General features: G+C 41.4%; 2 protein-coding genes across 3 annotated transcripts; both read left to right on the top strand.

The window, feature by feature from the left end:
* Positions 1-2,689: 2,689 nt before the first annotated feature.
* Positions 2,690-15,446, top strand: HSPA14 (heat shock protein family A (Hsp70) member 14). The gene is made up of 14 exons (XM_017807861.1): positions 2,690-2,791; positions 2,913-2,993; positions 3,292-3,374; positions 4,395-4,443; positions 5,250-5,343; positions 5,464-5,554; positions 6,717-6,821; positions 7,430-7,591; positions 8,478-8,633; positions 10,100-10,202; positions 11,415-11,627; positions 12,041-12,214; positions 13,181-13,251; positions 14,811-15,446. Exons 1-14 carry the CDS (start codon positions 2,735-2,737, stop codon positions 14,887-14,889), a joined length of 1,518 nt encoding a protein of 505 aa, XP_017663350.1. The 5' UTR covers positions 2,690-2,734; the 3' UTR covers positions 14,890-15,446.
* A 1,658-nt stretch (positions 15,447-17,104) lies between these two features.
* Positions 17,105-27,745, top strand: SUV39H2 (suppressor of variegation 3-9 homolog 2). 2 transcript variants are annotated; one of them, XM_017807795.1, is made up of 7 exons: positions 17,105-17,182; positions 18,174-18,319; positions 19,290-19,961; positions 21,879-22,025; positions 22,608-22,737; positions 24,118-24,233; positions 26,768-27,745. In XM_017807795.1, the coding sequence occupies exons 1-6, from the start codon at positions 17,164-17,166 to the stop codon at positions 24,225-24,227; spliced, it is 1,224 nt and encodes a 407-aa protein (XP_017663284.1). In that variant the 5' UTR covers positions 17,105-17,163; the 3' UTR covers positions 24,228-24,233; positions 26,768-27,745. The 2 variants fall into 2 exon arrangements, with proteins under 2 accessions (XP_017663284.1, XP_017663285.1); XM_017807796.1 differs by lacking the exon at positions 26,768-27,745 and adding an exon at positions 24,525-24,543.
* Positions 27,746-27,809: the final 64 nt, after the last annotated feature.

Below are 27,809 nucleotides of genomic sequence, written 5' to 3'. Positions count from 1 at the left end.
GACGTAGTTGAAACTGTCCCTGCCCATTGCAGGAGGTTGGACTGGGTGACCTTTAAGGTCCCTTCCAACTCAAATTACTCTGTGACTCTATAAATAACTCAGCTGATGTTACTATCCTTTATTCTGTGACTCTATAAATAACTCAGCTGATGTTACTGTCCTTTTGTCTGTGATTTTCCTACATTCATCTGGTTACAGACAGTGCCAGGGGGATCCATTTTGCATTCAAGCCTCTCAGGCTGCTGTGAGGTCTCGGTACCAAAGGACGTTGGGTGAGCTCCATTGTATTGTGCTAGCACTGGTCTGACAGAGGCTGCTCTGGTTTTTGGATGGCTGAGAGATGTGCCATGGACTGGGAGGGAAGGGGTAGCTCTAATGTTGGGAAGGTTTGTGACACTGCTTTGTCAGGTGGGAATAATACTAAGGGGTTTTAGCAGAGTACCTGGCTAAATCTGAGGTGAGTTTGATAATGGGGCAGCCTGGTGGGCTCGTTTGCTGGATGTAGGTGCCTGAAGATATGCAGGACTCCAGTCAGACTGGGGCTGGATGTTTCTCCTGCTCCTCGTGACTCAGAGGGACAGCTCTCACAGAGGTGTGAAGGTTTAATTTCTTTTGTATCCTGAATCCAGGATGTTGCTTCCACTTTTATTTAGTGGTGAGTTGTTTGCCCCATCTCTCAGCTCACTCAAGCTCAGCACAGCCTGTGAGCTTCCTATTAGCTAAGGACACTTCCCAAAAAGATAAGAAGGACACAGACAGGGAAGGGGTTTTCACTACTCAACAAACATTACTTGCCCCCACAAACCTCAGCTAAGGCATTTCTTGCCTGCTTCACTTAGGCTTTTTTACACCTGGAAGGAACAATAACTGCTTTAGTTAAGATAAGAAGAACTTCTCTGTGTCCATATAGATATGTCCATGGCATAACAACAACTGGAAAATAACTGTGAATGTGCCTGTCCGAGTAGGAGATGTTACCAGTATGGCCACAAGCCCTTTTTAATGCACAGATTACACATACTGTCTTAGGTTCTAAATACCAGCATATTGCCAAAAATGGTGCAAACAGTATTAGGATTTGGGGGAAAGCGTGGGAAAAATATTCTTGGTTTCCATACCATGGACTTCTCTTCTGCTTTATCCTCCTGTCTTCAGTGTCTCTTCCCAGATTCTCCTCATCTTTTCTTTTGTCAAAAGCATCACTTTTATCATGCCTTTCTTCTACAATACCTTTTTCCAGTCCCCACAGGTCTCTCATGCTCACCTCTACCCTTTTTCTCTTTGAAGTCCTCCATTTACAAGAGGACACAGAAAGGAGCTACAATTTGGACAAACTTCAAAGGTATTGTTTCCAGTTGTATAAGCTTCACCTTTATCAACATTGCCATCATCTCCCGAGCACAGTCTGCTGGCATCTGAGCTCCAGCCTTTGGTCAGACTTCAGCAAGCTCAGTAACCCAAAGGAAGATTGTTCTGTGACTTAAGAAAGCCAGGATCCATTTTGGGACACAAAATCCCTTTGCAACTCCGAGTAACTCATTTCACCTCTATGTGATCTTAATTCATTGCTTTAACTTTTGATATATCATATATAAAGGAGGATAAGGACAATCTTGAGAACGACGCAGTGAGATGGTCCATGAGGGCATTTAGATTCCCTATGGAAATGAGATGCAAATAAGCACCCAAATCTGCACACGTGCTGTCATCTGTACAGTGTGAGGCTGCAAACATTGGGTGACCTGCTCTCTGGTAACTTTGCAACGCCCTTTGCAGGGACACACAAAATCTGAGGAGCCTTCAGCATGATAGCTCTGGCCAGGATGTGTGAATGATGTTCTGTGCAAATGGTGCTGATTTCCCCAGGGCTGACAATAGAAATGTAGAAATAATTTCCTTTTTTCTTTTTTCCCCCCTTCTCCTGTAGTATTGATGGTGTGTTTTTCCAATAGCAGTGCAACATTGTGAGACACCAAGCTTTGCTTTCAGGCACCAGTCACGCCTCGTCGGATGATGCAAAACCAGCGCTTCAGCTTGACCTGAAGCATTGGACACAGAAATATTTCCATAATATAGAAAGGTTGGACATTAGGGGGAATTCCTTCACAGAACAGGTAATTAGACATTGGAATGCAATGCACAGGACGATTAGACACTGGGATGCAATGCACAGGGCGTTGGTGGAGTTACTATTCCTGCAGGTGTTGAGGAAAGACTGGATGTGGTACTCAGTGCCCTGGTCTGGTTGGCAGGGTGTTTTTCAGTCATAGGTTGGATTCGATGGTCTCAGGGGTCTTTTCCCACGTAATTGATCCTGTGATTCTGTGATTTACAACGTCTCCATGCACTCCATTGCCTGCATTTAAATCATGAGAGGTGCCACGGTGATGAAACACACACGCTGCAACATGTGAATGATACAGCTGCTGCTTTCTCCCCTTTAATCTCTATTTTAATGTCTCTATTTTCTAACTTCTCCACTTCCACCTCTATTTCCCCCCACTCTAGGTGTGTCGGCGTCAAAGAACCGGTCACGGACCTGCCGCCCCTCAGCGCCGCTTCCCGCCAAAACCCCCTCTCCTCCCCAGCAGAGTCTGCCCGCCCGTTGCTATGCGCGGTGACGCGCCTCTCCTTGCTTTTCTCATTGGCTGTCCCGGCGGTGACGGGCGGGCGGTGCGGCGCGGGATTGGCTAGGGGCGGGCGCGCGCGGTGCAGGTCGGGGCGGGTGGGGCCGATGGCGGCCATCGGGGTTCATCTGGGAGCCACCTGTGCCTGCGCCGCCGTCTACAAGGTGAGGGGGGGACGGGGCTGGGGGGCTGCTTGGGGGTCCCTGCCGGTCTGAGGGGGCGGGCCGGGGCGGGGCGGAGAATCCCCGAGGGGCAGCTCACGGGTGTCTCTGTCTCTCCCCTCAGGATGGCCGCGCAGACGTGGTCGCCAACGACGCCGGGGACCGGGTCACCCCCGCGGTTGTGGCGTTCTCGGAGAGCGAAGAGGTGAGGCTGAGGGGAGGAGGGAGGGGGGCTCTGCGTGCTGCTCACTTTTTTTATTTATTTTTTTTTTTTAAATTTTTTTTTTTTTTTTTTTTTTTTTTTTTTTTTTTTTTTTTTTTTTTTTTTTNCCGGGTCACCCCCGCGGTTGTGGCGTTCTCGGAGAGCGAAGAGGTGAGGCTGAGGGGAGGAGGGAGGGGGGCTCTGCGTGCTGCTCACTTTTTTTTTTTTTTTTTTTTTTTTAAATGCTCACTTTTTTTTTTTTTTTTTTTTTTTTTTTTTTTACTATTTTTTTTTTATTCAGGTGGTTGGCTTAGCCGCAAAGCAGAGTAGGATCAGAAATATTTCGAACACCGTAGTGAAAGTAAAGCAGATCCTCGGGCGAAGGTAAGAGAACGGGTGTGGAAGGAGCAGTGAGAAATTTGGTTTTCTCCGTTAAAGCTGGTCGGTGAAACCTCTCAGCGCTGATGCTGGAGGCATTTTACTGTATTGTGACAGTATTTAATTTAACCTGGCATTGGCATGTAATCTCTGAAAAAAATCGTTCTGTTATCATAGTCACAATGCTTTGGGTTGGAAGGGACCTTAATGATCCTCTTATTTCACCCCCCTGTAGTGGGGCACATGGAAGGCACACTGTCCACTAGACCAGGTTTATATTATTAACTTCTTAGCCTGCATTTCATTCCAGGAGCAAAGAGGTGTGTAGTATTTTAGGTGTGAATTTGTCTGCGAAAATCAAACTGTGAAATTTAGTAACAAGTTGCACATGTGCTTTTTTATATATACTTAAATTTCTTAACTAAAATGTCTTGTTAATGGGTTGTTTTTCTGCATGTAAAATGCACTGTGGCTTTGTTTGCATGAAACTTTTATTGTAATACTGAAAACACACTGTTGTGATTCCTCAGTCAATGGAACTGCGATGGCTTGCACTGGCAATTACAGTGACTAGAACAAAACTTGGGTTGTTCTAGTTGGTTGTTGGTTAGATCTAACATCAGACATGTACCAGAACTTTTTAGTGATGATCCAGCTGTGTATTACAGCTCCTTCGTGTTGTCCATTCTGATGTATTTCCCAGCACTTTTCACGTCAGAACTTTATTGGGATCTTTTATAGTGATCACTGGGGATAGCAGGTTGAAACAATGTGTGGGGTTTTGTTTTCCCCTTTCCCTAACTAGTAGGTATTTTTTCAATCATTAGTTATGGAAAGAAGATTGAAAGTCAGAACTGTTGGTTTTATTTCTACTGTATAAATGCATCTTTAGAGAGGAAACGGGAATTTTGGTGGAAGTATAGTTTGATATATTGAAGATGGTTATAAGGAAAATGAGCAAGGTGAATTTGTGCAATTACCCTTGAGCAAATGATTTATCTTGTTATTTTGAATTTGTCTGGACAGCGCTGGTGACCCTCAGGCAGAGAAATATATTGCAGAAAGCAAGTGCTCTGTGAGTATGATCTGGGATTTCTGCTGTTCCCAGAGTAACTTATATAACTTTATATTTTTCTTCTTGTCCTTGTTTGTGCCGTTCATGTCTGTGTTCTGTAATGATCAGCTCTTCATATGAGGTCCACTTGCTGCTGTGTTTCTGTTTTTATCAAGTAGATAACCATGTTCTGAGATCTGCCAGCATGACATAGTCCAACAGAAAAATTCTTACCTATCTCATGGACATTCTTAAAGGGATGAATCTTAATATATTTGGGTATTAGCATTGTGGGTTTTCTTAGTGCTGGTAGAAGGTGTTCAGGTTACAGCACCTTGTGATAAAAATGCTTAACCACTTGATTTAAATACAAGTTTAATTTGAATAATGCTGTGCTTGTTACTAGAAAATTTTGCAAAACAAGAGAAAAAAGTATCCTGGCAAATATATTCATAAAGAAGCAGCAAGTTTTTCCCTGGGTTTAGGCTGTTTGTATCGATGTGCTTTTATAAATTGCTGGGCTTTTTCTTATGGGATATAACCAGGCAAGCACTTTTGTACTAAACGTTGCTTTTGTACTAAGGAAAACTTAATAGAAAAAGGAAGTCTGGAGTCTTTAAGTCTTTGAATGTCACTGTTGTGTGTGTCAGATGATCCAGGTCTTTTCGTAATCTTTGATAAGCATCTTGGAAGCATTTATTTCCTTGTAATAGAGAGTATTTACACAGTCTAGTTCTTTTTACTTTGAACAGAAACTAAATTAAGCATTATGGTTTTTTATTAACCATATTGCATATCTAACAAAGGTGTGTTGGTTTTGCTTACAGATAATTGAGAAGAATGGAAAACTTCAATATGAAATAGATAATAAACTTATTAACCCAGAAGATGTGGCAAAACTGATTTTCAGTAAAATGAAAGGTATATAATAATTGAAATCATAACACGTTTTAGCTTGTTAAGCTGTTCTCATATTTTTAAGTTGTAGTATATTGGTTTTTTATGCTTTTAATAACATGTTCTGCCTGTGTTTATAAACAGAGACTGCTCAGTCTGCATTGGGTTCAGATGTAAACGATGTTGTTGTCACTGTGCCATTTGATTTTGGAGAGAATCAGAAAAATGCCCTTGGGTAAGAGGATTAAGATTTTTCTGTTACTTAACATACCTAAAGAAGACAGGCTGGAAGATCAGCAGTGGCAATTCTCCTGCTGGACTTCAGCTTGTGACTGTCAAGATATTGGGATGTTATTTGAATGGGGAAAATATTAAAGCAGGAGATTAAACCCTGGGTTTAGAAATTTTTCATGGAATTCACTGATGTAACCAAAAGGACATTCTGAATCATTTATAGAGAGAGGGAATTTTGGTATCATCAAGGGACAGAACATCATTTCAGATCGGGATCTTCAGTGTCACCTTTGAAACTTTGAAATAGTTTCTCACCCTCTTTAATTTCCCTTCCTTGATACTCACAAAACCAAGTGGTGTTACATGACTTGCTGAGGACTCTTTTGTCAGAGTTCAGATGTGGAAAATACACCACTATTCTATTTGGAAAGTCCCTTTGGAGTCAGTTCTGCTGTTACAGTTCCTCTGTATGAAAACATAAGTATGCTTAAAGCTGAGCATAATTGGCAGCATCTGCTGTTCCGTAGTAGATGCTGATATGTAGTAGTAGTACTTCTGCTTTGTGGAAACCCTTATGTTTAACTGTCATGAAATACTTAAAATGCACCTAAAAGTTGGTCATAAAACATGAGTGAGCTGGATATTTGCAGTACTTATCTATTGCTCTGGTATAACAGTTTCAAAATAATTTCAAAGTGGAGGGAACAAGTTGCAGGGCAGTCCCAGGGTTACTGAAGTTTCCAGAAAACATGTAAAGAAAGTGTTACAAGTGAGGCCTGGTAACTTAATTTTGAAGCAAAGTGGTTTCTTTAGCATGTTGCCTGTTGAAATAATGTATCGAGAGCTTTTAATACCACACCTGAAGATAAGTTACCAAGTTTGATTGAGGGAATGGGTTTTAATCTTGTGGTTGAAGGGGGTTTTGCAGTTTTTGTGGGCTATGTAGATTGATATATGAGAGTTTTCATTGACAGTAAGCACACAGCAGATCCAACTACCTCAAGAACACAATAGCAACTGAACTTAGTGCCTTCCTTTTCCAGTCACTTGGCTTTGCTAATACCATGCTGTAACCAAGTTCTGAGTTCAGATGAAATGTTAATAGTGTGTGACTACAGTGAAACCATTAAAGGAAAATGAAATGCTGCTGTGCTTTATCGCAGGGAAGCAGCTGCAGCTGCTGGGTTTAATGTTATGAGATTAATCCATGAACCATCTGCAGCTCTCCTTGCTTATGGAATTGGCCAGGACTCACCCACTGGGAAAAGGTAAAATCCTAATATTTTACTTCTTAAATTTAAGCTGCTGTACTTAGCTCCCAAGAAATCTTAAATGAGGGGATGCTGTGTTGCCTTAGCAGTCAATACAAAATTAATGATTTGAGGCTTGTTTTTCTTTTTTTTCTCTCAATAAAACCAATAACTATTTAGAAGTTGTAATTCTGTAGTGTTTTAAATCGCTTTGGTTTGGTTTTTATATTTTTAGAATTGCCTTTGAAGATTTGTGCCCAGAGTCTTACTTTCTCTTTAATGAACTGATTGGCTTGAAGAAAACTGCAACCCTTTTTACCCTTCTCATATACTTCTTGCCTGTAACCTTGAAAGTAACGTTAGTTCTCAGTTGTGTTGAAGGAGAAACCTTGGCTACTCTCACTGTATGAAACAGACTAATTTTGTTCTTTAGAGCACATTGTCAAGCAGTCAGGACTACTGAGATGCATTAAACACAAACACCTTAAATCAAATTATCTTGAGAAAACTGATTAAAACCTGCAGTACATTATTTGGCGGTAATCTTTATAGACAGTGTGTCAAAATTAATATCTTTTTTGCTGGCTGATTCATGCTACTTTCAATATTTTTTTTTAACATGGCAGCAATGTGTTGGTTTATAAACTTGGTGGGACATCGCTTTCTATCACAGTCATAGAAGTAAACAGTGGGATATATCGTGTGCTTGCTACAAACACGGATGACAGCATTGGTGGAGTTTGCTTCACAGAAGCTCTGGCACAACACTTAGCTTCTGAATTTCAGAGGTGAGTTTTGAATTCCAAGCATGTTCCCAGGACAGGAACTTCATTATTGATTTAAAAAAAAAAAAAAAAAATCTAGCAGACTGTCTGTGAGTGAAATGACTCAAATAAAGATATTAAAGGAACAGTCAGTTGTTGGGGGCTGAGGAGGAAGACTGGGAAATGCTTGGCTTTGTGTGGATGTTGCCTGGAGTTGATGTTGAACTATAACAGCTCAGCTATGAACTCTACTGTGTTTTGAGTGATGTGTGTGACTACAGGCTGCTTCCATACTTTCAGTCACAAGCTTTTGGGGTGTCAGGGAACTGACTGTGTGGTTTTGTTTGGTTTTCTTGGTGTGGAAGCCTGTGGAGGGCCTTGGGTCATCAGGCTGAAGTCTGTATGTCATCAGGCTGTATCAGGTCTGTATGTCACGCCATCCTGTGATGAACCAATGCGTAACCATTAGCTCAGTGGTCTTGAGGTGGTCCGTTGCATACTGCCACAAAAAGACTTTTTGGATAAAACTTACTATTTTGCTGACATGTCTAACGGTCACTGTTCTGTTTCTTCTTAATCTGTGGTTAAAAATCAGTAACTTGCAGAGCTTTTCTTGCTGTTCCTTGCAGCCATTTACAGAATTTGTTCATCTGAGAAATTGTGCAGAGACTTTAATCTGTATGATAAACACTAATGCCGGAGTTCAAGGTGCCTCCTCACAGTGGTCTCTAGTTGAAACTGAAATATATACTTTTTCTTGGCAAGCTTTCAATAGTGGCATTGTAGTTAATACTAAAATGTTTACAGAAAGAGTTTAATAGCTCTAAACTTTTTCCTTTCAGAAAGTTACCGTTATCAGTCAAATTCCTGCCTTTCTAAATGGTATATTCTGGGGTTTTTTTTAATACAGGTCTTGTAAACATGATATTAGAGGAAACCCCAGAGCCATGATGAAGTTAATGAACAGTGCTGATATTGCTAAACACTCTCTATCGACCCTGGGAAGTGCAAACTGTTTTGTAGATTCGTTGTATGATGGATTGGATTTTGATTGTAACGTGTCCAGGTAAGGCAAGTCTTGAAGCTACTGCCTTTATATAAAACTGTTCTTGAAATCTTCCTAGGTGATATTTAGGAATTTCAGTAAGCTTTGATTTCCGGTGGCATTTATTTTGGAAACAGAAGACAGAAGGCCAACTTGCTTTGTTTCATACTGATGGTTCTGTTATGCTGCAATCTGTATAGTTAGGGCAGTAACAGAGTGTTGCCCTAATGGTTAGAAAATAAAGTGAAAAAAGGCACAAGGAGACCCCATCTCTGGAGTGTGGTTGTTGATTGAAGGGGAATAGATACTGTAGTGAAGCAAGGTGGCTGTTTCTTCCCCCTTAGTGGTTTTGTTGTTGTATTTTCCCTAAAGAAAAGAAGACTTTTTTACTCTTCATCTAAATGAGCTCCAGAATGATAGGTGTCATGGAAGTTGATGCTGCCTCAGTGACAGCTGGAGTAGAAAAATGTTCTCTGTTTCTTTGTACTGCTCTGTCCTACTCTTAAGTCTCTTTTCCCTTGGGATGATACTTATTTAGATGTTTAGCTCACTTCGATTGCTCTTCCAGACTGCAGCAGCTTTAGCAAAATAAAATAGACTTTTCCATTCCAGAGCTGTGCATCCATTGCTGCAGAAGTTGGAGCTGCTACAATAAAGCACAGCATGTTTTCAAGCTTGAGAAGCAGTACTGTGTAACTTGGGTTGGCTCTCTTTTGGATAAGGATGCTAATCCTGTGGACTAGTGCTGCAGACTTTGACTTGCTGTGTTCCTACAGAGTAAAACTTCCTCTTCAGGCTTGAAAGAGATGAAAGCAAGCACAAGTTTCTTTTTTAAAAAACTTAACGTATTCCCCATGTGCAAATCAGGACACAGCTTGATTTTCCTCTGAAATTTCCAAATGGAGTCTTTGTGTCCATTTTAAAGGTGATGAAACGGTTCCAGAATGTTTGCTGCTTTATTTTTTCACATATGAGTCAAGACAGCAATGCTGGGTTTTGTTGAGACAAATGTTTGAGACAATACTGTTTTTTCTCTATAGTACACTGAAGAAGAATGAATGTGCATTCCATGTAGGTGTTAGTGGTGGAATTAATCAGATACTTTCACAACAACAGAATCACTTCAAGATTAATAATTGGAAAAGAAGATATTTTTTTTAATCCTTAAATACCAGGTTGTCATGGTAGAGGTAGTTAAGATTGTATATAATGTATTGTAGTATTTATTTGTACAGTCATTGTAATATATTCCCTTTTCCCCCATTTTGAGTCTCGTGTAGTGTCTGGAAAAACCCATCTCCCACAGGGTTGAGATGTGGGAGGGGGTTTGGACTAGGGAATTGGATTCTGGAGTTCTCAAACCATGACACAGGTATAGCTAGAGAACCAAAGAATATTCTAAAAATGATCATTCTTCCATTTCAGGTATTTGTCTGTAATAGATGAGATGACGCTTCTTGAATGGTTTTTTTGTGTTTTTTTTCTAGGGCCAGGTTTGAACTTATCTGTTCTTCACTTTTTAGTAAATGTGTAGAAGCCATTAAAAACCTTTTGCAGCAAGTTGGATTTACAGCAGATGATATTAATAAGGTAATAATAGAAGTCACTTGTCTGTAGTGTGCTTAGCTCCCTAAAAACAGTATTTATAGGGCCTGTTTTCCTTGCAGACTGAGAGTATTTCATGATATGTTTAAGCATTTTTACTGGGATTCAACAAAGTCTATCAAATCTTTAGAACTCCTATATTTGCTTTGATTTCAGTTACTTGAAGTTAAGTATAAGGTAGAGTCAAATTCAGTGGTGCGTTTTTACTGCTGTATATTGAATAAGTGGAGATGATTGGTCTCAATTTTGTGTGTTTGTGTAACTCCTGGTAGAGCTGAGGAATACCTTCCTTAAGTTCAGTATATGACCTTGCTTTTGCCTTCACTGAGCATTGCATGGGGTTTGCTGACTCTTCTGAAGAAACTGACTGGTGCTTTTAATGACACTTAATGCTATTTCAGACTCTTAATTAGTGTTTGCTGTGTCACATCTCAGTTTTCCTGGTGGATAATGAAGCATCCCAGGCCACTGTTCAGAGAACAGCTTTTGTTTTCTAGTGGCAGTATTTTTTTAGGTGGCCTTTTAGGCTCTCAGGCCTCAATGCTTTGGGAGGAAACACTTCAAATGTAAAAATAAATGAACCTGATTTGCAACTCTTAAGTTATGTTTTACATGAGGAAAAGTAGGAATTAGCTTTGTTTCCAAATCTGGCTGATTTCAACAAAGTCGCTAGTAAGACTTGGAATTAAGGACAAAACCTGAATTGCTTCTTCCTACGGGTGCATGACGGAAGGGTGAGTGGCAAGCAGCACAGGTTACAGCATGGGGAAACTTTAGATTCCAAGAAAGGAATTTGTGGTGTGAGGGAAATCAAATGCTGAAATAAGGGCCCACAGAGTCTGTGGAATATCTGTGTAGGTAATGTCCTGAGCAGGTTGTAACTCCGCCTGTTCTGGCCAGGAGGTTGGACTAGACCATCTCTGGAAGTCTCTTCCAACCTGATGCTATTTTTGTGATGAATCAATTTCTAAAAACATTACTTTATCTAGCTGATTCCTGCTATAAGAAACACATTTTCAAGACACCATATTTCCTTTCATTTCAAATGCAAAAGAATCAGAAGTCATCCAGAGATTACATCAGTTTTTGTTGTAACAACTACAGTTAATTAAGTATCCGAGAGCAGTTTGCAGGTTGTGACCTGTCTGTTTTATTTGACAGCAGAAAGATTTGAAATTGTTATGTCATGTTTTCCAGGTAGTTCTGTGTGGTGGGTCTGCTCGAATCCCAAAGCTACAGCAGCTGATCAAAGACATTTTCCCAACTGTGGAGTTACTGAATTCAATTCCTCCAGATGAAGTTATTCCCATCGGTGCAGCCATAGAGGCAGGAATTCTGCTAGGAAAAGAGAATACCTTGTTAGAAGAAGAAGCACTTATTGAGTGTTCTGCCAAAGATATTCTTCTAAAGGTAAGGCTAAAATTAGAATATTAGAAAATTTTACAGCTGCAATGAATATATAACACTAATGATTGATGTTAGAGAAACAGTATTGTTTTATTACTTCTACAGATTGTCCATAGGTCAGTAGTATGTGGTAACTTGGATTCATTGACAGAAAAATGACAGGAAAAATGGCTTGATTTCAAGGGGAGATAGATTGTATCTTTTCTGTGTTGTAATAGCTGGACTTTTACTTTATAGGAATGTCAATTTTTATTTTTTTTTTTTATTTTATTTTATTTTTTGTTGTTGCTGTTGTGATGGTAAATGTGGCAGAGGGAATGAATGTTGGATTTCTTTTCTTGTGGAGCATTGTTGTGACAATTCCAGCTCAGTGAAGCACTTAGAGAAAGACGTGAACTTTTTTTTTCTTTTTAAAGGGAGTAGACGAGTCAGGGGCTGACAAATTCACAGTGCTATTTCCATCAGGGACACCACTGCCAGCTCGAAGGCAGCACACCCTGCATGCCCCTGGAAACATTTCTTCTGTGTGCCTTGAACTGTACGAGTCGTTGGGGAAAGGTCCCATGAACGAAGAAGATAAATTTGCACAGGTGAGTATGTACACACTCGTGCACTCCTAATAGCAGCCACTGGAAAATCTGTTGGATCTGAAAAAAATGGAAACCAATCCCACCTCTACCAAAACTTGTTAGAAAACTTGCATCTCTCTGGACATCAGTCTTCAATCATTCTTCTCTACATGCAAAGTATTGAAGCACATTATAAAGAAACTGAAGTTTCCCTTTTTCATTCCTAAATGCATGACAGGGCTTGATGTTTGGCACTACTGTAATAAGCTCAACTGGGGTGAGAGATTTCAGTCATTCCAGTAGGGCACAGATTTCCAGCATTTTAAATATAAAACTGCTCAATATAATGATGTAGCTAGTGTGTGTACTGCTGATTACTTTTTGATCTTCCTAGATTGGGTAGGATCTTGGTATTACATATTAAATTTGATTTTTCGCAGTTGTAAGATGATATGATTATATCAAGTGAGGATTTAAAGATCTTACTCAGGAGTCAATTTACAGAGAGAACACATCTTGTTTAAAACAGTGATGATGTGCTTTCCTTGGAAAGCATCAGGGAAGGGGCAGATGTGTCTGAAATTGGTGGAATATTTGAGAAAATATTTATTCTACCTTAGTCTTGCCCAAATATCTTTAGAGGGATAGGGAAAGGATGTGTACCTAATAATTACAGAACTGATCCTAAGTGAAGGGAGATGCTCAGCTCTTACTGTAGGCTGTGGCAGTTGTAGGTCTCCAGCTATCTCAGTGATAAATCCTGAAACAAAAGCACAGAAACAATAGTACAAATAGCTAAAAATACATCAATTGGCACTACAGATAAAGGAAGTCCACTAGGGCATGCCTCGATTTGGAATTACCAGTACAAGTTGCTAAACAATGTGTTTCACATCGGAGCTGTTGTGTCGCTTCCATTAAACTGCTGCACAGGAGTTTGGAGAACTTGATTACAATTTAACTCCTTTTTTTTTTTTTTTTTAATAGATTGTACTTCAGGATTTAGATAAAAAGGAGGATGGCCTACATGATATACTAACTGTTCTCACTATGAAAAGGTACCCAAAATATTTATTGCTCTGCTGTTTACCTTGCTGTGTCCCACTTGTGACACAAGCAGTCTTTGCTCCTGGTACAGAATGTTTAATTTTGTATTGAGAAATTTCAGCATTTCATTGCTTACAGGGCTGTACAGTCCTGGCAGGGGCAAACTCTGTAGGAATGTGGGTTTTCTGCCGTACCTTCAGTGTTTTCATTGTTTGATTTCTAAAGAAATAAATTGTAATACAATTGTATAGGTTATTTTTAGCAACTTCTGAACTGTTGATCAGTTTAACCATGCTTGAGTGCAGTCAGGATCTCAAACTTCCCGTGGAAGGGGGTTGGGTAGTTCTGCCCGCACTCTTGGGAAAAACTGAAGGATATTTTGTCTTTTTTAGTTACAAAGGAATCCATGAAGCGTTGCAGCATTTGCAGGGAAAACCTGTGGCTCTGTCCCTTCAGAGGCAGATTTAAGTAGAGAGACAGTGCCACAGGAAATCGGGACTGATAAATCTACTTTTTACGTGTTCATCTGGGGTCTTTTTGTAGGAAAGTATGAAGTTTGTATGAAGGTTTTATGGCGGAATGGGGATGACAGGATATTGGAAAAATCTCTCTAACTTCCCTAGGCCTTAATAGGAGTGCTTGGGCTCATTTGAAATAGTCTAAATAGTTTATAAAGATATCTGAAGGTGGAATTCTAAGTAGTCAAGGCATCTTTGTCTTCTCAGGGCTGCCCTGAATTTCATATTATTTTCGTAAGTTGTGTAGATGTTGCTGAAAAACTAAACCAACACTTGTTGTTTCAGTTCAAAATATTTAATTTTATTACCGTGGCTATCACATGTATTAAAGCCTGTTAATAGACCTCACCTAAAATACCTTGTTTGTCATGCAGAGATTTGCACTTAGCACTGGTGAGAAAAGCATCATAGGGATTATAGATGCAACTCTGTCATGCAGAAAAAGGGCATTATTTTAAAGGAGGTTTAAGTAACAGGTGAAAAGAGAGAGAAAGTTCAGTGGAGCACATTTATTTCTATCTGAATATTTTGTGTGTCTGTGTCTAGCTGAAGTGGGATTCACTACTTACTGTCTCTTAATTCCTGGATTTTCAAAATAAGGGTTTTCCTTGTTGAAGAAGATCCTTGGAATTTAAAGGCTACTTACACTTTTTTAAAAGTCGAGTTCTCATGCTTTGATGTTCTTATCAGTCTGTTGCTGTTACTCAGTTCTCACAATGAATATTTTGAATAATATTACACATATTCTATTTATAAACCTGTACTAAGTACACTCAATTACAGTATTTAAACACATTCCTGAGTCTGATTCAGCATATGTGGAGAAGATAGATGCTATAAGAGCAAGAAACCCATATCTAAACACTCACTAAACTAAACTTAATTTTATAAACCACTTTCATCTGTGTTGAAATATTTTCTTCCCTGGATATTTTGATGCTGATCTTTCTTCCTTTCATTGGTGTGAAGGCTGTTGTTTATTCTCTCTGGAACATGCAGTGGCATCCTGAGTGTTGTGTTGAGTCCTAAACATATCCCTCTCTTTTACCTAGGGATGGGTCCTTGCACGTTACCTGCACGGATCAAGATACCGGGAAGTGTGAAATCATCACTGTTGAAGTGGCATCGTAGCCTGTTGTGAAAGGCAACATTTTTCTAAGTTGATTTTTGTCTCTTACTTCCTTCTCTGCCAAAGCAATGACTCTCTGGGATGTCTTTGATTCTTAGAGGACTGTAATAAACTCAACACATTAATTAGCCACCAAGTCTGTTTGGAGTGGAAGGCATGGTGCAATATGTTAATCAAGACATGCAGACAGCAGATCATTGAATTATCAGCACTCGATTTAAAAAATGCAAAGCACAAATGCTTGTGCCTGTGGTTCAGCTATTACATACACAGTCTGAAGATTTCTCCTTTCAGGTACTTTTCAGGTCCTGTACCCTATTGGTGAAAATCCACTCTCTGATAACTGCACCAGATTGTAACTGAAATTCTGTGAGGTCTTGATGTTGCCCAAAACCATGAAGGTGGTGTCTGTTCATGCTGGCCTGTTGAGCTGTTGGGGTTTTATGTTGTTTTTCTTTTCTGGAGTAACTGTAAATTGGTTTTGTGGTATTACCTGAAAAATATGTGTAAGAGTTAAATGTGCTTATTTATGTGTTATTGAAATACATTTTTTTATGCAGACTTGGCATTCTCCATTCTGTGTGGCACTGTTCCAACCTGTATGCCATATATTTGGGCATAAGCTGCAGGAGTTTTCAGTAAGGAGATGGAGCAGGCAAGTGTAGTTATGGGATTTGAGGGTCTCAGCCTAATGTGCAGTTAAGGGGCAACAGTTCAAGCTGACAGCCAAGTGTTGTAAAATAGTAAAAATGTCACAAAGACCCTCAAAATCAGATAAAAACTAGGGTAGTGCTACCTGTCTGGATTTGAGGAGACCTATGTTCAATTATCTGTTTTAATACAAGCTTCTCAAATTATCTTGTATTTCAATATTCCTCCTATCTCACAAAAGCAATAGATACTGTATGGCATAGTAGCCTGTGAAAAAGGAAAAAAAATTAGGCCTACCTTATCCCTGGCTTTGGAAAATGAGTGAATAGTTCATAGAATCATAAAATATCCTGAGTTCAAAGGGATCCACAAGGATCATCAGTCCAACTCCTGGCTCTGCACAGAGTAACCTCAAAACTCACTCCATATGTCTGAAACATTCTCTGATCTGAGAGGCTTGGTGGTAGGACTACCTCCCTAGGCTGAGGATGGAGCCCTGTGGAACCTCGCAAGTGTCTGGATGTCAGCCTGATGTCATCCCCTTCTCTGTAACTTTGTGTCCAACCTCTGAGCCAGTTGCTTGCCTGTTGTGTAACATGGTTATTCAGCTGTATCCAGAAGGATACTGTTGTGAGACAGTACCGAAAGCGTTACTGAAATCCAAAGATGTAACACCAACTGGCTTCCCCTGCTAACTGGGTGGGATTCCTTGTTGTAAAAGGAAGTTGTTTGTCCAGCAAGATTTTCATGAAGCTGTGCTGACTGTGACCAGTGACTGCATTGTCCTCCAGGTGTTTTATAATACCTCTCAGAATATTCTCCATAATTTTACTGCTGAAGTGAGACTGACAGGCCTGCAGTTCACTGGTTCCTCTGTGAAAACTTCTAAAAGGGATCTTGGAAAAGCCAGAGTCTGGGAATGTAGGGGCAGTGGAGCTCCACAGCCTTATAAATACTCATGAAGAGACACTGAGGCACTGTTTTGGTTGGGTGTGGGTTTATGGAGTTTGGAGCAAACTTCTCTACAGGTTCAGGTTCTTCTCCCAGAAAACCAGTGACAGGACGAGAGGACACGGTCTTAAGCTGTGCCAGGGCAGATTTAGATCGGACATTAGGAAGAATTTCTTCACAGAAAGGGCGATTAGACATTGGAATGGGCTGCCCAGGGAGGTGGTGAATTCACCATCAAAGACTGGACGTGGCACTCAGTGCCCTGGTCTGGTTGACAAGGTGGTGTTGGGTCACAGGTTGGACTCGATGACCTCAAGGTGAGGTGTTTTCCAAACTGATGGATTCTGCGAAAGCCACATGAATAGGAAACACCGCATTTGAGGAGGGCGCTGCGATCATGGTGTAACTTTTTTTTTCCCACAAGTGCGTGAACCGCTTCTCCGCGGTTCCTCCTTTCAGCTTTGCCGCTGATGGGCCCGGGGGAGCTTCAAATCCGCCTCGTTCCATTGTGCCCCCTGTCCCACCGCGTTCCCGGCCGGGTCCCGCCGGGAGCTCCTCACGGCTGAGGCGCGAGGGGAGGGGCGGGGCCCGCGCGCGCCAGGGCCGCGCTCTGTGCCCCGCCCCCTTCCGGCGGGGGGCGGAGCCGGCGCGGCCCGAGCGCGGCCCCCCCCAAGATGGAGGGCTGGCGAGGAGGTGAGGGGGGAGCGCGCCGGGGTCGGGGCCGCCCGGGGCGCTGCCCGCTCTGCGCCGGGCGATGGGGGGGCGGCGAGGACCGAGCGAGGGCGCGAGGGGAGGCTCCCGCCCGCTCTGGGTGCTGCGAGCCGCTGCCGCTCCCCGGCTCCGTCAGGATCGTCCGCACCGCCCCCGCCCGCAGCCCCTCGGCGGGGCGCGGAGGGAAGGGCTGGGGGTCCTGCCTGCTGCCCCGGGGGTCTGCCTGCCTCCCTGAGGATCCCGCCCGCTGCCCCAGGGGCGCTGTGGGAGGAGAGCGGGAGGTGGGAAAGACGCTGGGTCCCGGCGCGGCCGCGGAAAAGGCACCGCCGCCTCCTCCCGCCTTCCCGAGCTCCTGGCGCTGGGACCGGCAGAGCCCCGCGGAGCCCCGGGCACGGCCCCGCGGCTCCCGCGCTGCGCTCCATCCCACCCCGGCATCCCGGTGCTTCCCGGGCGCTCCCGCCGAGGCGCCCCGCGGGGTGTTGCGTCCCCTGAAACCCGCCCGGCTGACAGGGCACCCGCGATCCTTCTGGAAGAGCGCCGTGGGTCTCTGCTTCCTCTTCCAGTCTCCATGGTTGCATCGCGAGTGCTCCGTTGCGCTTGGCTACAGAAATTTGGCGGTCTGTTAAAGAATGGAGGTTTCCTTCTTGCCTTGGTTCAGTTATGGGATGCTGTAATTGCAGGAAAATTGCTCGGCGCTTAGTGCAGCTTTTGCCCGTGGAAGTCTCTGTCCTCCAAGATATTTGTTGTTCTTTATAAATGAACGTACTGTGCAGAATAAAGGTGCAGGGAGGGAATCATTGGTGTGTTTCACTTGACCCGTTAGAGAACGGTTGAGTCTGAGACGCTACTGCTGTACAAGAGACTCGTGGACTGCTGTCACAAATGGTAATGTGGGGACTCTGGGATAGGGCAATAATGATTTCAATTTAGCCGAGACATTAAATAGGATTCTTTACCAATTTTCTTATTGTAGCCTGGTATGTGCCATGTCTAGCTTCACTTGAGACCCTCCAAGAATTATGTAGGAAGGAAAATCTCAGATGTAAATCCATTGGAATCACCAACAGGAGTCTAAAGAGTTATGAGGTGGAATATTTGTGTGACTACAAGGTAGAAGAGGTAAGAGAAACACAGACCAATTTGATCACTCTTTCAGCTGAAATTTGGAAGTGAGCTAAAGGTAGTTTTGTTCATAATATAAAGCAACAGGCAGTGAGGACAAAGTTTTGCTGTCATCAAATTAATTATCTTTTAAACTTTGAGCTGTAAACTGAAAGCAGTATAAACTGCTGCTTTCAGTATGTGGAAGGAAGATCTTTTCCTGAAATTACAGAAATGTTAGAATATGAATTGTTTAATCTTTATGTATCTAGAATTTAAATAAGATGCTGATGCTTTAGGTGGTAGCTTGGTATGAATTATGATGCCTCTCCTTTATTTGCAGACAACCATCTGTATTTCTCTTTTGACTCTTTTAGTCTGATGAAGAGTTAGGGCCATGTGCTGTAACTGGATTCCTTTGAAATTCAGTCTCAGGATTTGGCCTTGTTACAGTTATTTGGCCTTTTTAAAATAAATACAAAATGTATGTTGCTTCATTGTAACTACAGTATTACATGTATCAAACTGATTACTGCTTTAGGAGGATGGTTGATATAACAAACAATGGGGTTTAGACTTTGCTGCTACATTTTGGATTTTTTTTTTTTTTTTTGTTCTGTATGTGTTACAACTACATTCTGTTTGTGCATATGAGTCATACAGCAAGTTAGCATAACGTGCCACCTGCCTTGACAAATTAGCCTCCTCCTCCAGGTATGCTGTTAGGGATCAGAATTCATCCCACGTTTTACTTTCTTTGTCCCTAGAGATGATATGTAAAGTATGCAAAATTGTCCTTTATTTGCAAACAGAAAACCTGATTTTTCTCTTTCTCCCCAGTTGTAATTGTTATGGGGACATCAAGGCTCTCTGCACTGTGTGCTTGATCCTTAACTCCAGATCTCTTTTGTTTGTCTGTGTGCCCTGTGATGCTGGATTGCAGTAAAAGGAACTGTGGCTAAATCTATATCTATTTCTGTGTTTCAAGGGCAAAGAATACTATCTTGTGAAATGGAAAGGATGGCCAGAATCTTCAAATACTTGGGAACCTGAGAAGCATCTGAACTGCCCATTGCTTCTTCAGAACTTTCTTAGTGACAAGAATGAATACTTGTCTCGGGTGAGAGAAGGCAAAGCACTGAAAGTGAGAAACCACATTAAAGCTTTGAAACCTGCCATTGCAGATTATGTTGTAAAGAAGGCCAAGCAAAGAATAGCCCTGCAGAGATGGAAAGAAGAACTCAACAGGAAAAAGAATCACAAAGCAATGATCCTGGTAGAAAACACTGTGGATCTTGAAGGCCCTCCCTTAGACTTCTACTACATTAATGAGTATAAACCTGCTCCGGGGATAAATGTGCTCAATGGAATAACGACTGGCTGTGAATGTGCTGACTGCCCTGCTGAGAAATGCTGTCCAAAGGAGGCTGGGTTTATTTTGGCTTACAATAAACGTAAGAAGTTAAAAATCCAGCCTGGCTTGCCCATCTATGAGTGCAATTCCTATTGTAGGTGTGGGCCTGACTGCCCTAATAGGATTGTGCAGAAAGGTACACCGTATTCCCTTTGCATCTTCAGAACCAACAATGGCCGTGGCTGGGGAGTAAAAACCCTCCAGAAAATTAGAACCAACAGTTTTGTGATGGAGTATGTTGGAGAGGTATGTATCTCCTTAGATGAATTACATACAATAAAGGAAATATTAGATAAAGTCTTTGAGCTTTCTCTCAGTTTTAACACTTGACTTCTTCACTCAGAGGGTGGTTGGGCACTGGAACAGAGAAATGGTCACAGCACCAGGCCTGACAGAGTTCCAGGCCTGACAGAGTTCAAGGAGTGTTTGGACAATGATCTCAGGCACATGGTGGGATTCTTGAGGTGATCTGCAAAGGGCCAGGAGCTGAACTTCTGTGATCCTGGTGGTACCCTTCCCAACTCAGGATATTCTGTGGTTTTATTATATAATAGATCAGTCTGCTTTTAAGTAGAAAGAGAAATAGACATTCGAGTCGCCAGCAAAATTATATTGTCCAGAACGTTCCTTCATTCCAGAGCAGTTTTAAAAGGTCGACTGTAAAGAGAATACTTATCCCATATACTACTGAAGAATTATTTTAGATACGTGTCCTAATAGTATTTCTAAAGGCAAATCCTCCATTTCTTTTATGGCAGTCATAATCTTCATTCTTTCCTGATCATCTTTATTGTAGTTTTTGATGTTCCTGAGGCACAGTTGTTACGAAACTCCCTGCACAGTCTGTCAGTTCCTTTTCTGTTTTGTCTGCACTTTTAAGGTAGTATTTCCAAGCATATTTATTACTTTTGATTAAAGCAAGAATAAACTCTTGTAGTATGGACATTATCTGTTTATTGAAAGTTCAAGCAAAGTTCAAGAGAACTTTTATATTATAAAATTATATTATATTATAAAATACGGACCTTGAGTTACTCTTGAGATCTTGTATTGCCCTGTGTTTCTGTGGCTCAGCCTCTGCTCTGCTTCAGGGCTCTTTGCACCAGCAGCTTCTGGCAGCCTCTGTGATCCAGTGTGTTACATTTCTACCTCAAATCTGCCTTGCTACTGTGTTGACTCAAAATATTTCCTTCTGTCCTCCCAGAAGGAAATATTTAAGAGGAAAGGTTTATGGTCTCATTTGTATTTCCTCCATGCCCCAAATATTCTAACTTCTCGTGTTCCTACCAGACATTCCAAATATCTCCGTGGAGGGGTTAATGCAGAAGGGTGATTATGTAACTTTGTTGCTTAAAGGAAAAAGTGTATTTACCCTTTCACCTGAATCTACTTCCAGCTGCTGAAGGAGTTCTCAAATCTCATCTGTCAGAAAGATTTTAGAGGGATTTATAATTCAATTCCATCACATTTTGTATCTGTCTTGCTGCCAGATTATGATTTCTTTGCTGAAATCATAATAAACAGAATGCATTTAAGGTAATAGGCTACAGATGAAGTAGTTTGAGCTGTTTCTTCTGTCAAAAGTGACAAGCTCACCTAATTGCATAGATTGAGCTTTGTGAAGTGATGCGCCTGTCTGAGTTGTTATGACTAAGATCTTCCATTGCAGTCAAAAATAGCAGGAAGAAATGCTTCTGGGGAGGGAGGAAAGGAACACCTGGCCTGAGTTTTAAAGACTGATGCCTGTTGATCTTCGTCTGTGCAAAGGGAGAGAGCCGAAACTTGATTTTAAGTAAAAGAGGCTTTCTGGGTCTAATGAAAAACGTGTGTATATAGAAAATTTAGGTAGAAACAATTGATAGTATTGTCATCACACCTCTTAGTAGAAGATGCTCAGATGGCTTTTTCCCTGAGACGAAGTAGTGCTGTGTATCAGCTGTAGACAAATTGCATCCAGAGAAGCCTCAGTCACTAATTAGTTTAGCTGTATGTATGTATCCTTCAGTCATTTGAGATGGAATGCTATTTCAACATCAAAAACTGAATGTGGTATTTTTGACTAAGTAAAGCTTTTTTCCTAACTTGATTCTGATTTCTGTTTTAATTTAGTAATAGTTAATAATATGATGCAGGTTTCTTTTTTTCTCTTTTGTTTTTTTTCAGGTGATTACAAGTGAGGAAGCAGAGAGGCGAGGCCAGCTCTATGACAACCAGGGAAATACATACTTGTTTGATTTGGATTATGACTCAGATGAATTTACAGTAGATGCAGCTCGATATGGAAATGTGTCCCACTTTGTGAATCACAGCGTAAGACCTTGTTTTGTATACTAAGAATTTGGAGAATTATCCTAATTGTGCCAGAAATATCTTCTCCTATCGTAAACATTTTCTTACCATATTTGCAGTTTTTCTGGAGTAGTTTCATGCCAGTCAGTCAGATGACATAATAAATAGAATGGAATACTTGGCCTTACTTGGACTGAGACTGCCTACAAAACTCCAGGAGTGAGATGCTGCCTGAAGTAGACATTTGGTAGGACTGGGTTTGTCACTGAATCAGCTGATTCTAGACAACCAAATGGAGTTGATTTGATGTGTTTTCTCCAAATAACTGAAATACCTAACGTGTGACATGTCCTTAATAAAATTAGCAAGGAGTCAAAGACGACAGGAATTGATGTTATTTGGTAGCAGGGCAGGATGTGGTGTTGTGCTGCATTTCATTGGTAGGGGCACAAATGAAAATTCCTGTGCTTTCTTAGTTATCTAGAGGGGAGAAATACCATTTTCCCTCCTAAATCTTTCCTGTGACCTTGGTTTGCTTGAACACTTCAGCAAAATTTAGTGTTAATTTTTCTTAACAGAAGCTGCATTCACTTTTGCTTGCAGTGTGATCCAAACCTTCAAGTCTTCAACGTGTTTATTGACAACCTCGACTTGCGTCTTCCTCGAATAGCACTGTTTTCTACCCGAACCATCAAGGCTGGAGAAGAGCTGACCTTTGACTACCAGATGAAAGGTCTGCACATTTTAACAGGGTTACTGTGGGAGGGCAAGTGCTGGTGGGTTTTATTGCAGCCTGACTGATGGTAGCATTTCAAACATCATAGCATTTCAGCTCAGGCACTGCCCTCCCTAACACATCTCTGGATTTCAGAACAGTCATTGCTTGTGATGTGTTGTGCAAAGAAGATCACACCCAGAAGCTTTTCCCTTCATCTCTAATGCATTGCCTCCCTCAGCACTCCTAGCTCACAGCAGGGACTGTGGTTGAATTGTCTGATGAGGCAAATAGTTTTGAAGGTTTGTCCCAGGAATGCTCAAAGGAATGGTCAGGCTACTATTAAATAAAGCTTCCCTTTATTCAAATAGGTACTTCAGATAAACTACTTTCTAAGTAATCTGCTAGTGATAGTTACTAAGGCAGTTGTAACAGCTCAGCAGTGTAAGGCACCACAGGTTTGTCTCTGGATTCTGGTATCTGAAGGCCTCAGTTGCGGATGTAGGTCCTGTGGAACAGATGATGTGACTGTCCTGGTTTCAGCTGGGATAGAGTTAATTTCTTCTCAGTAGCTGGTACAGTGCTGTGTTTCGGACTGTGTATGAGATAAGACGCTGATGTTTTGTTTGCTGCTAAGTCATGGTTATCCTAAGTCAAGGACTTTTTTTGTGTGTCATGCTCTGACAGCGAGGAGGTACACAAAAAAAATTATAAAAAAGATGAGAGGAAGCGCAGACAGGTGACCTGAACTGGCCAAAGGGATATTCCATGCCATGGAATGTCATGCCCAGTATAGAAACTGGGGAGTTGCCCAGAAGGGGCTGATCGGGGTGCAGGGGTGGGGTCTGGATGAGGTGAGCAATTGTGTTGTGCATCACTTGCGTTTGTATTTCTCTTTTTATTATAATTTCTAGTATTGCTGTTATTATATTTTGTTTCCATTATTAACAGGTCTTTATCTCAACCTACAAGTTCTACTCTTGATTCTCCTCCCTGTTCCACTGGGGTGGGGGTAGGAGTGAGTGAGCAAGTGGCTGCGTGGTGTTTCATTGCCAGCTGGGCTTAACCCAGGACACTGCCAAATTGATCTGGAATCCTTAAAACTCCTCCTCCTCTATGTGGTGTCTGTAACACTGACAGTCAAGGCTGGCTGCACTCTCAGCTGATCTGTGTGGATACAGATGTGAGGGAACAAGGCTTGAGTTTGTTGAGTTTTGGATTCTGATGTGTATGCTGGATGTTGTACAATAGTGGTAACAAGGGTGTTAGTAGAGTTTGAGTATAGCTTTGCACCCTTTTATCTGAGGTGTCAGAAGGCCTTTAGAAGATGTTTGAATACCAGGCATGGTCTAGATCTGTCTTTTAAAACTCTCTTACTTGTGTTTATCTGTGCTGCAGGTTCAATAGATCTGACTTCAGACTCTGCTGATGGTCTTAGCCCATCCAAAAAGAGGATCAGAACTGTCTGTAAATGTGGAGCCGTGTGTTGCAGAGGTTATCTCAACTGAGTTCGGGTATCCAAAGTCACAAATACTTTGTTCTCTTTTAAATGTGTTTTAAGAAGACTCTTCTTTCATGCGTATATTCAAGTATTCTTACATCTAATGTAAATAAGGATTGTGAAAACAAGGCATTGTGTTTGTAATTGAAATGGCATTAGCCAAAGAAAGAGATTGTAGTGTTTCAGGCAAATACAAAACTGATAACAGGGATTAAAAATAGATTTTTCTAGAACTGTTGTGTAGGAAGCAGTAAAATGTATGCCAAGAAAACTCTAAAATGTACCTTGATTTGAATATTCACAGAATCCTAGAATATGCTGAGTTGGAAGGGACTCATCAGGATCATCAAGTCCAACTTCTGGCTCTGTGCAGGACACCCCAGGAGTCACACCATGCACCTGAAAGCGTTGTCTTGAGCTCTGTCAGGTTGGGTGTTGTGACCACTTCCATGGGAAGCCTGTTCCAGTGCCCAAGCACCGTCTCAGTGAAAAACTTTCCTCATATCCAACCAAAACCTCCCCTGACTCAGCCTCATGCCATTTCCTTGAGTCCTGTCACTGGTCTCAAGAGTGAAGAGATCAGTGCCTGCCCCTCTTCCCCTCCCAGGGAAGTTGTAACTGCAATGAGGTCTCCCCTCAGTCTTCTCTTCTCCAGGCTGAACAGACCAAGTGCCCTCAGCTGCTCCTCATACAGCTCCCTCTCCAGGCCCTTCACCATCTTTGTTGCCCTCCTTTGGACACTCTCTAATGGCTTAATATCTTTCTTGCATTGCAGTGCCCGAAACTGCACACAAAATTCAAGGTGAGGGTGCCCCAGAGCAGAGCTGGCGATGCTGTGCCTGATGCCCCCCAAGACATGGTTCGCCCTCCTGGTGCCAGGGCACTGCTGACTCATATTCAACTTGCCTCTGACATTCAAATGTGAGCTCACAGCCATAGCCCTTCAGGAGCTGATTGCAGGGGGATGAAGTGATGTTACATGTTTTCTCTACCTTGAGAAGTCAGGAGGCATTCAATTTGAATCCTAAATCATAGCTGACAGTTCTTTTGCTTTTTTGTTGTATAAAGAAAAGCTTCAAGAACTCAGCAATAACCTTTATGGCACCAGAGAGAGGGATTAAAGACAGCCAGTGTGCAAATGAAGGTTCATAGGAATGCGAATTGTAAAATGTCCATGGAACTCCATGCGAGTGAAGTAATTGGTGTTAGCAGATCCCAGATGTAAAGCTTGAAACTTTTTAGCTGATGTTCTGTTATCTAGAAGTTTTTTCAGTTATGTTCTGATTTTTAGTTAGGATGCTATAGGAGGAGTGCATTTCTACAGAGGATTTGTAAATATGGGATTGTTGGTAGTAACATTTGCTGTTTGTTTTCATTGCATAAATTTGGCAGTCATGGCTGAAACAAATTGCTGACTACAGTTTGAAAATAGATAGCAAAAGATAGGGAGAGCAGCCCATTGTCTAACAAGGTTGATGCATTGTGGAGATATGCTCAAGTTATCTGTTAGGTGCAAAAGTACCCTGGAAATTGATGTATATTCACAACTGGTTTCCATTAAGTTTTTACATACTGTGACTTTTTTATCTAGTGACAGACTTCTAAGATACTAGGCCTGTATTTTCTGGTTGCAAAAATGTTAACTTCAGTGAAGTTAGACTAGGGGTGAGTATACCCATTTCCAGTAGACATTTGTAAGATGTTCTTGAATGTAAAGGCTGAGAAACGTGCTGTTCTTCAGCTGCTTGAGTCCTTTTTTTTTTCCTGATCATTTTAAAGTTGTCTCGATCTGTTCGTAACATATGCTAAGTTTTGCTTGGCTTCGAAACAACAGTTGAAGGGGGTTAGGAGTGGAGTTACAGCCAAGGTCCGTGCTCCGGGGATGATCCAAGTGCTTTATTCTCATGGATTAAAATCTTGTAAAACTTGCATATTGCTTACAAGTCATGTAAAAGTTGACAGGGTCAGGCAGAACAATGTTGCTCCATAAATGGATGCTCCATAACTGGATGCTAGCTATGTATCATAGGTCAGCTAATTACCTTTATAAGGTGCCCAGCATGTAATTGTTTACTTAATGTTAGCAAATGCCTTAAATTCCATGTTAATTACTAGCACTTCAAAGGATAATACAGGTTGCTCATTAACAAGCACAGTTGCATTTGCAGTGAAGATCTGGCCTTTTGGTAGAAAATGGCATTTTATATGCTACTAGCCCAAATCAGTATCACAGATGGGGTGAAGAGCGTGGGCCACTGGAAATGCTGTGTGAGTTTTGTAATCTCCAATACAGAGGTACACGTTGAAATAGAGACTATATATTGCTCAATGAATAGGAGAAAGTTTGCTTAGATTTGAAAGTATTTGATGTGACCAAGCTCACCTGTATTCACGCACTTGGATAAATGCTGACTCTAATCAGCTTTTATCATGCCACATCTCTAATGATTATTTTTTTATTTAAAGTGGAATGTGGAGCTTTCATGTTAGCAAACTCCAGATGATCTTGCATCGTTTGGAGTCATTAGTGCTTTCTCTTGCATGTAGCCCGAGCCAGCGGTGCATTCCATGTGGATGGAATCTGCAGTCTCCAGCTCCTTAATCCGCTGCAGTCGGCAGCCCGCCCTGTCACTGCAGGATGGAGAGAGCGGCTGCGGCAAGAAATGGATTCCTTACTGTGGCCTCGCCCACGCCCGGGGCACAGGGCGGGCTCCTGTTTCTGTCTGTTGATGTTCATGCCCAGTTTGATTTAAATATTGCAAGTTTAAAAGATAACACTTGTGGCAGTTGTACCTGAGCTCAGCATCTGCCTTGTCCCGAGGCAGTGAATGTTATCACCAGTGCTGGAATAAAGCTGCTGTTCTCGAAGGATATGTGTGTTATCTTCTGCCATAAATAAAGATCCGTTAATTTATGTTCTGGGAGGCAACAGCATTTTGTATTTATTTGAAGTAAATCCATGTATCCAGTTTCCAGTTGAGAGCGTTGAACAGTATTTTATATTTACATATGCACAGTGCATTTGGATTGCCATAAGTGAATTAGCTTAAAGGGACACTGTGTCACTTTTAAAACTCTTTTTGCTGTTTCTATGAGTTTGGCTGAAAATTGCCAAATTGGAAAAGGAGAAAAAGCTATTTTCAATTTCTTAGGGAACCTAAACCAGCCCAGCTTCTGCCTTTGCTTTGCTTTGTTGGCATTGTCAGGGTCACCAGTTCAGTTGTGTGTATGCACTTCTTGGGGACTGGTGGCTTGTTCTCCAGCTGTTCTTTTTTGTTGGGATTATTTTTATTTTTTGGTAGCAAAACTAAAGCTGCAAGATCACCTGTAAGAAAAGCTATTGTCTATTTATTTAATCTCCAAATTAAGTCAATCTTTTGGTTATTTCTAATGTATGTTTTAGGAACTGTGTACATTAGAATATGCAGTTTGTAAGCTCAGGAACATTTTCTTTTCATACTGTGTGATCTCTAGTATTGCTATCTTCCTATAGTTTTTGATAAAATAAATGAAATCTAGTTTTTCTCTTGTTGTTGTCATTCTTAAAAAAAAAATAAATCTTAGCCTGTCAAAATTAGCTATAGCAGTA

Source organism: Lepidothrix coronata, unplaced genomic scaffold (assembly GCF_001604755.1).
Source record: "Lepidothrix coronata isolate B3197 unplaced genomic scaffold, Lepidothrix_coronata-1.0 Scaffold20, whole genome shotgun sequence".
Classification (NCBI taxonomy): domain Eukaryota; kingdom Metazoa; phylum Chordata; class Aves; order Passeriformes; family Pipridae; genus Lepidothrix; species Lepidothrix coronata.
Note: the sequence above shows the minus strand (reverse complement) of the source record. Positions and strands in the feature narration are given on the sequence as shown.

Bases quoted from the DNA above. Each gene is read 5' to 3' on its own strand.
- HSPA14 (XM_017807861.1), top strand. From the start codon at position 2,735: ATGGCGGCCATCGGGGTTCATCTGGGAGCCACCTGTGCCTGCGCCGCC. The intron at 3,375-4,394 runs GTAAGAGAACGG...TTGTCTGGACAG, and splicing joins AAGCAGATCCTCGGGCGAAG to CGCTGGTGACCCTCAGGCAG. The intron at 6,822-7,429 runs GTAAAATCCTAA...TTAACATGGCAG, and splicing joins GACTCACCCACTGGGAAAAG to CAATGTGTTGGTTTATAAAC.
- SUV39H2 (XM_017807795.1), top strand. The intron at 18,320-19,289 runs GTAAGAGAAACA...CTGTGTTTCAAG, and splicing joins GTGACTACAAGGTAGAAGAG to GGCAAAGAATACTATCTTGT. The intron at 19,962-21,878 runs GTATGTATCTCC...GTTTTTTTTCAG, and splicing joins TGATGGAGTATGTTGGAGAG to GTGATTACAAGTGAGGAAGC.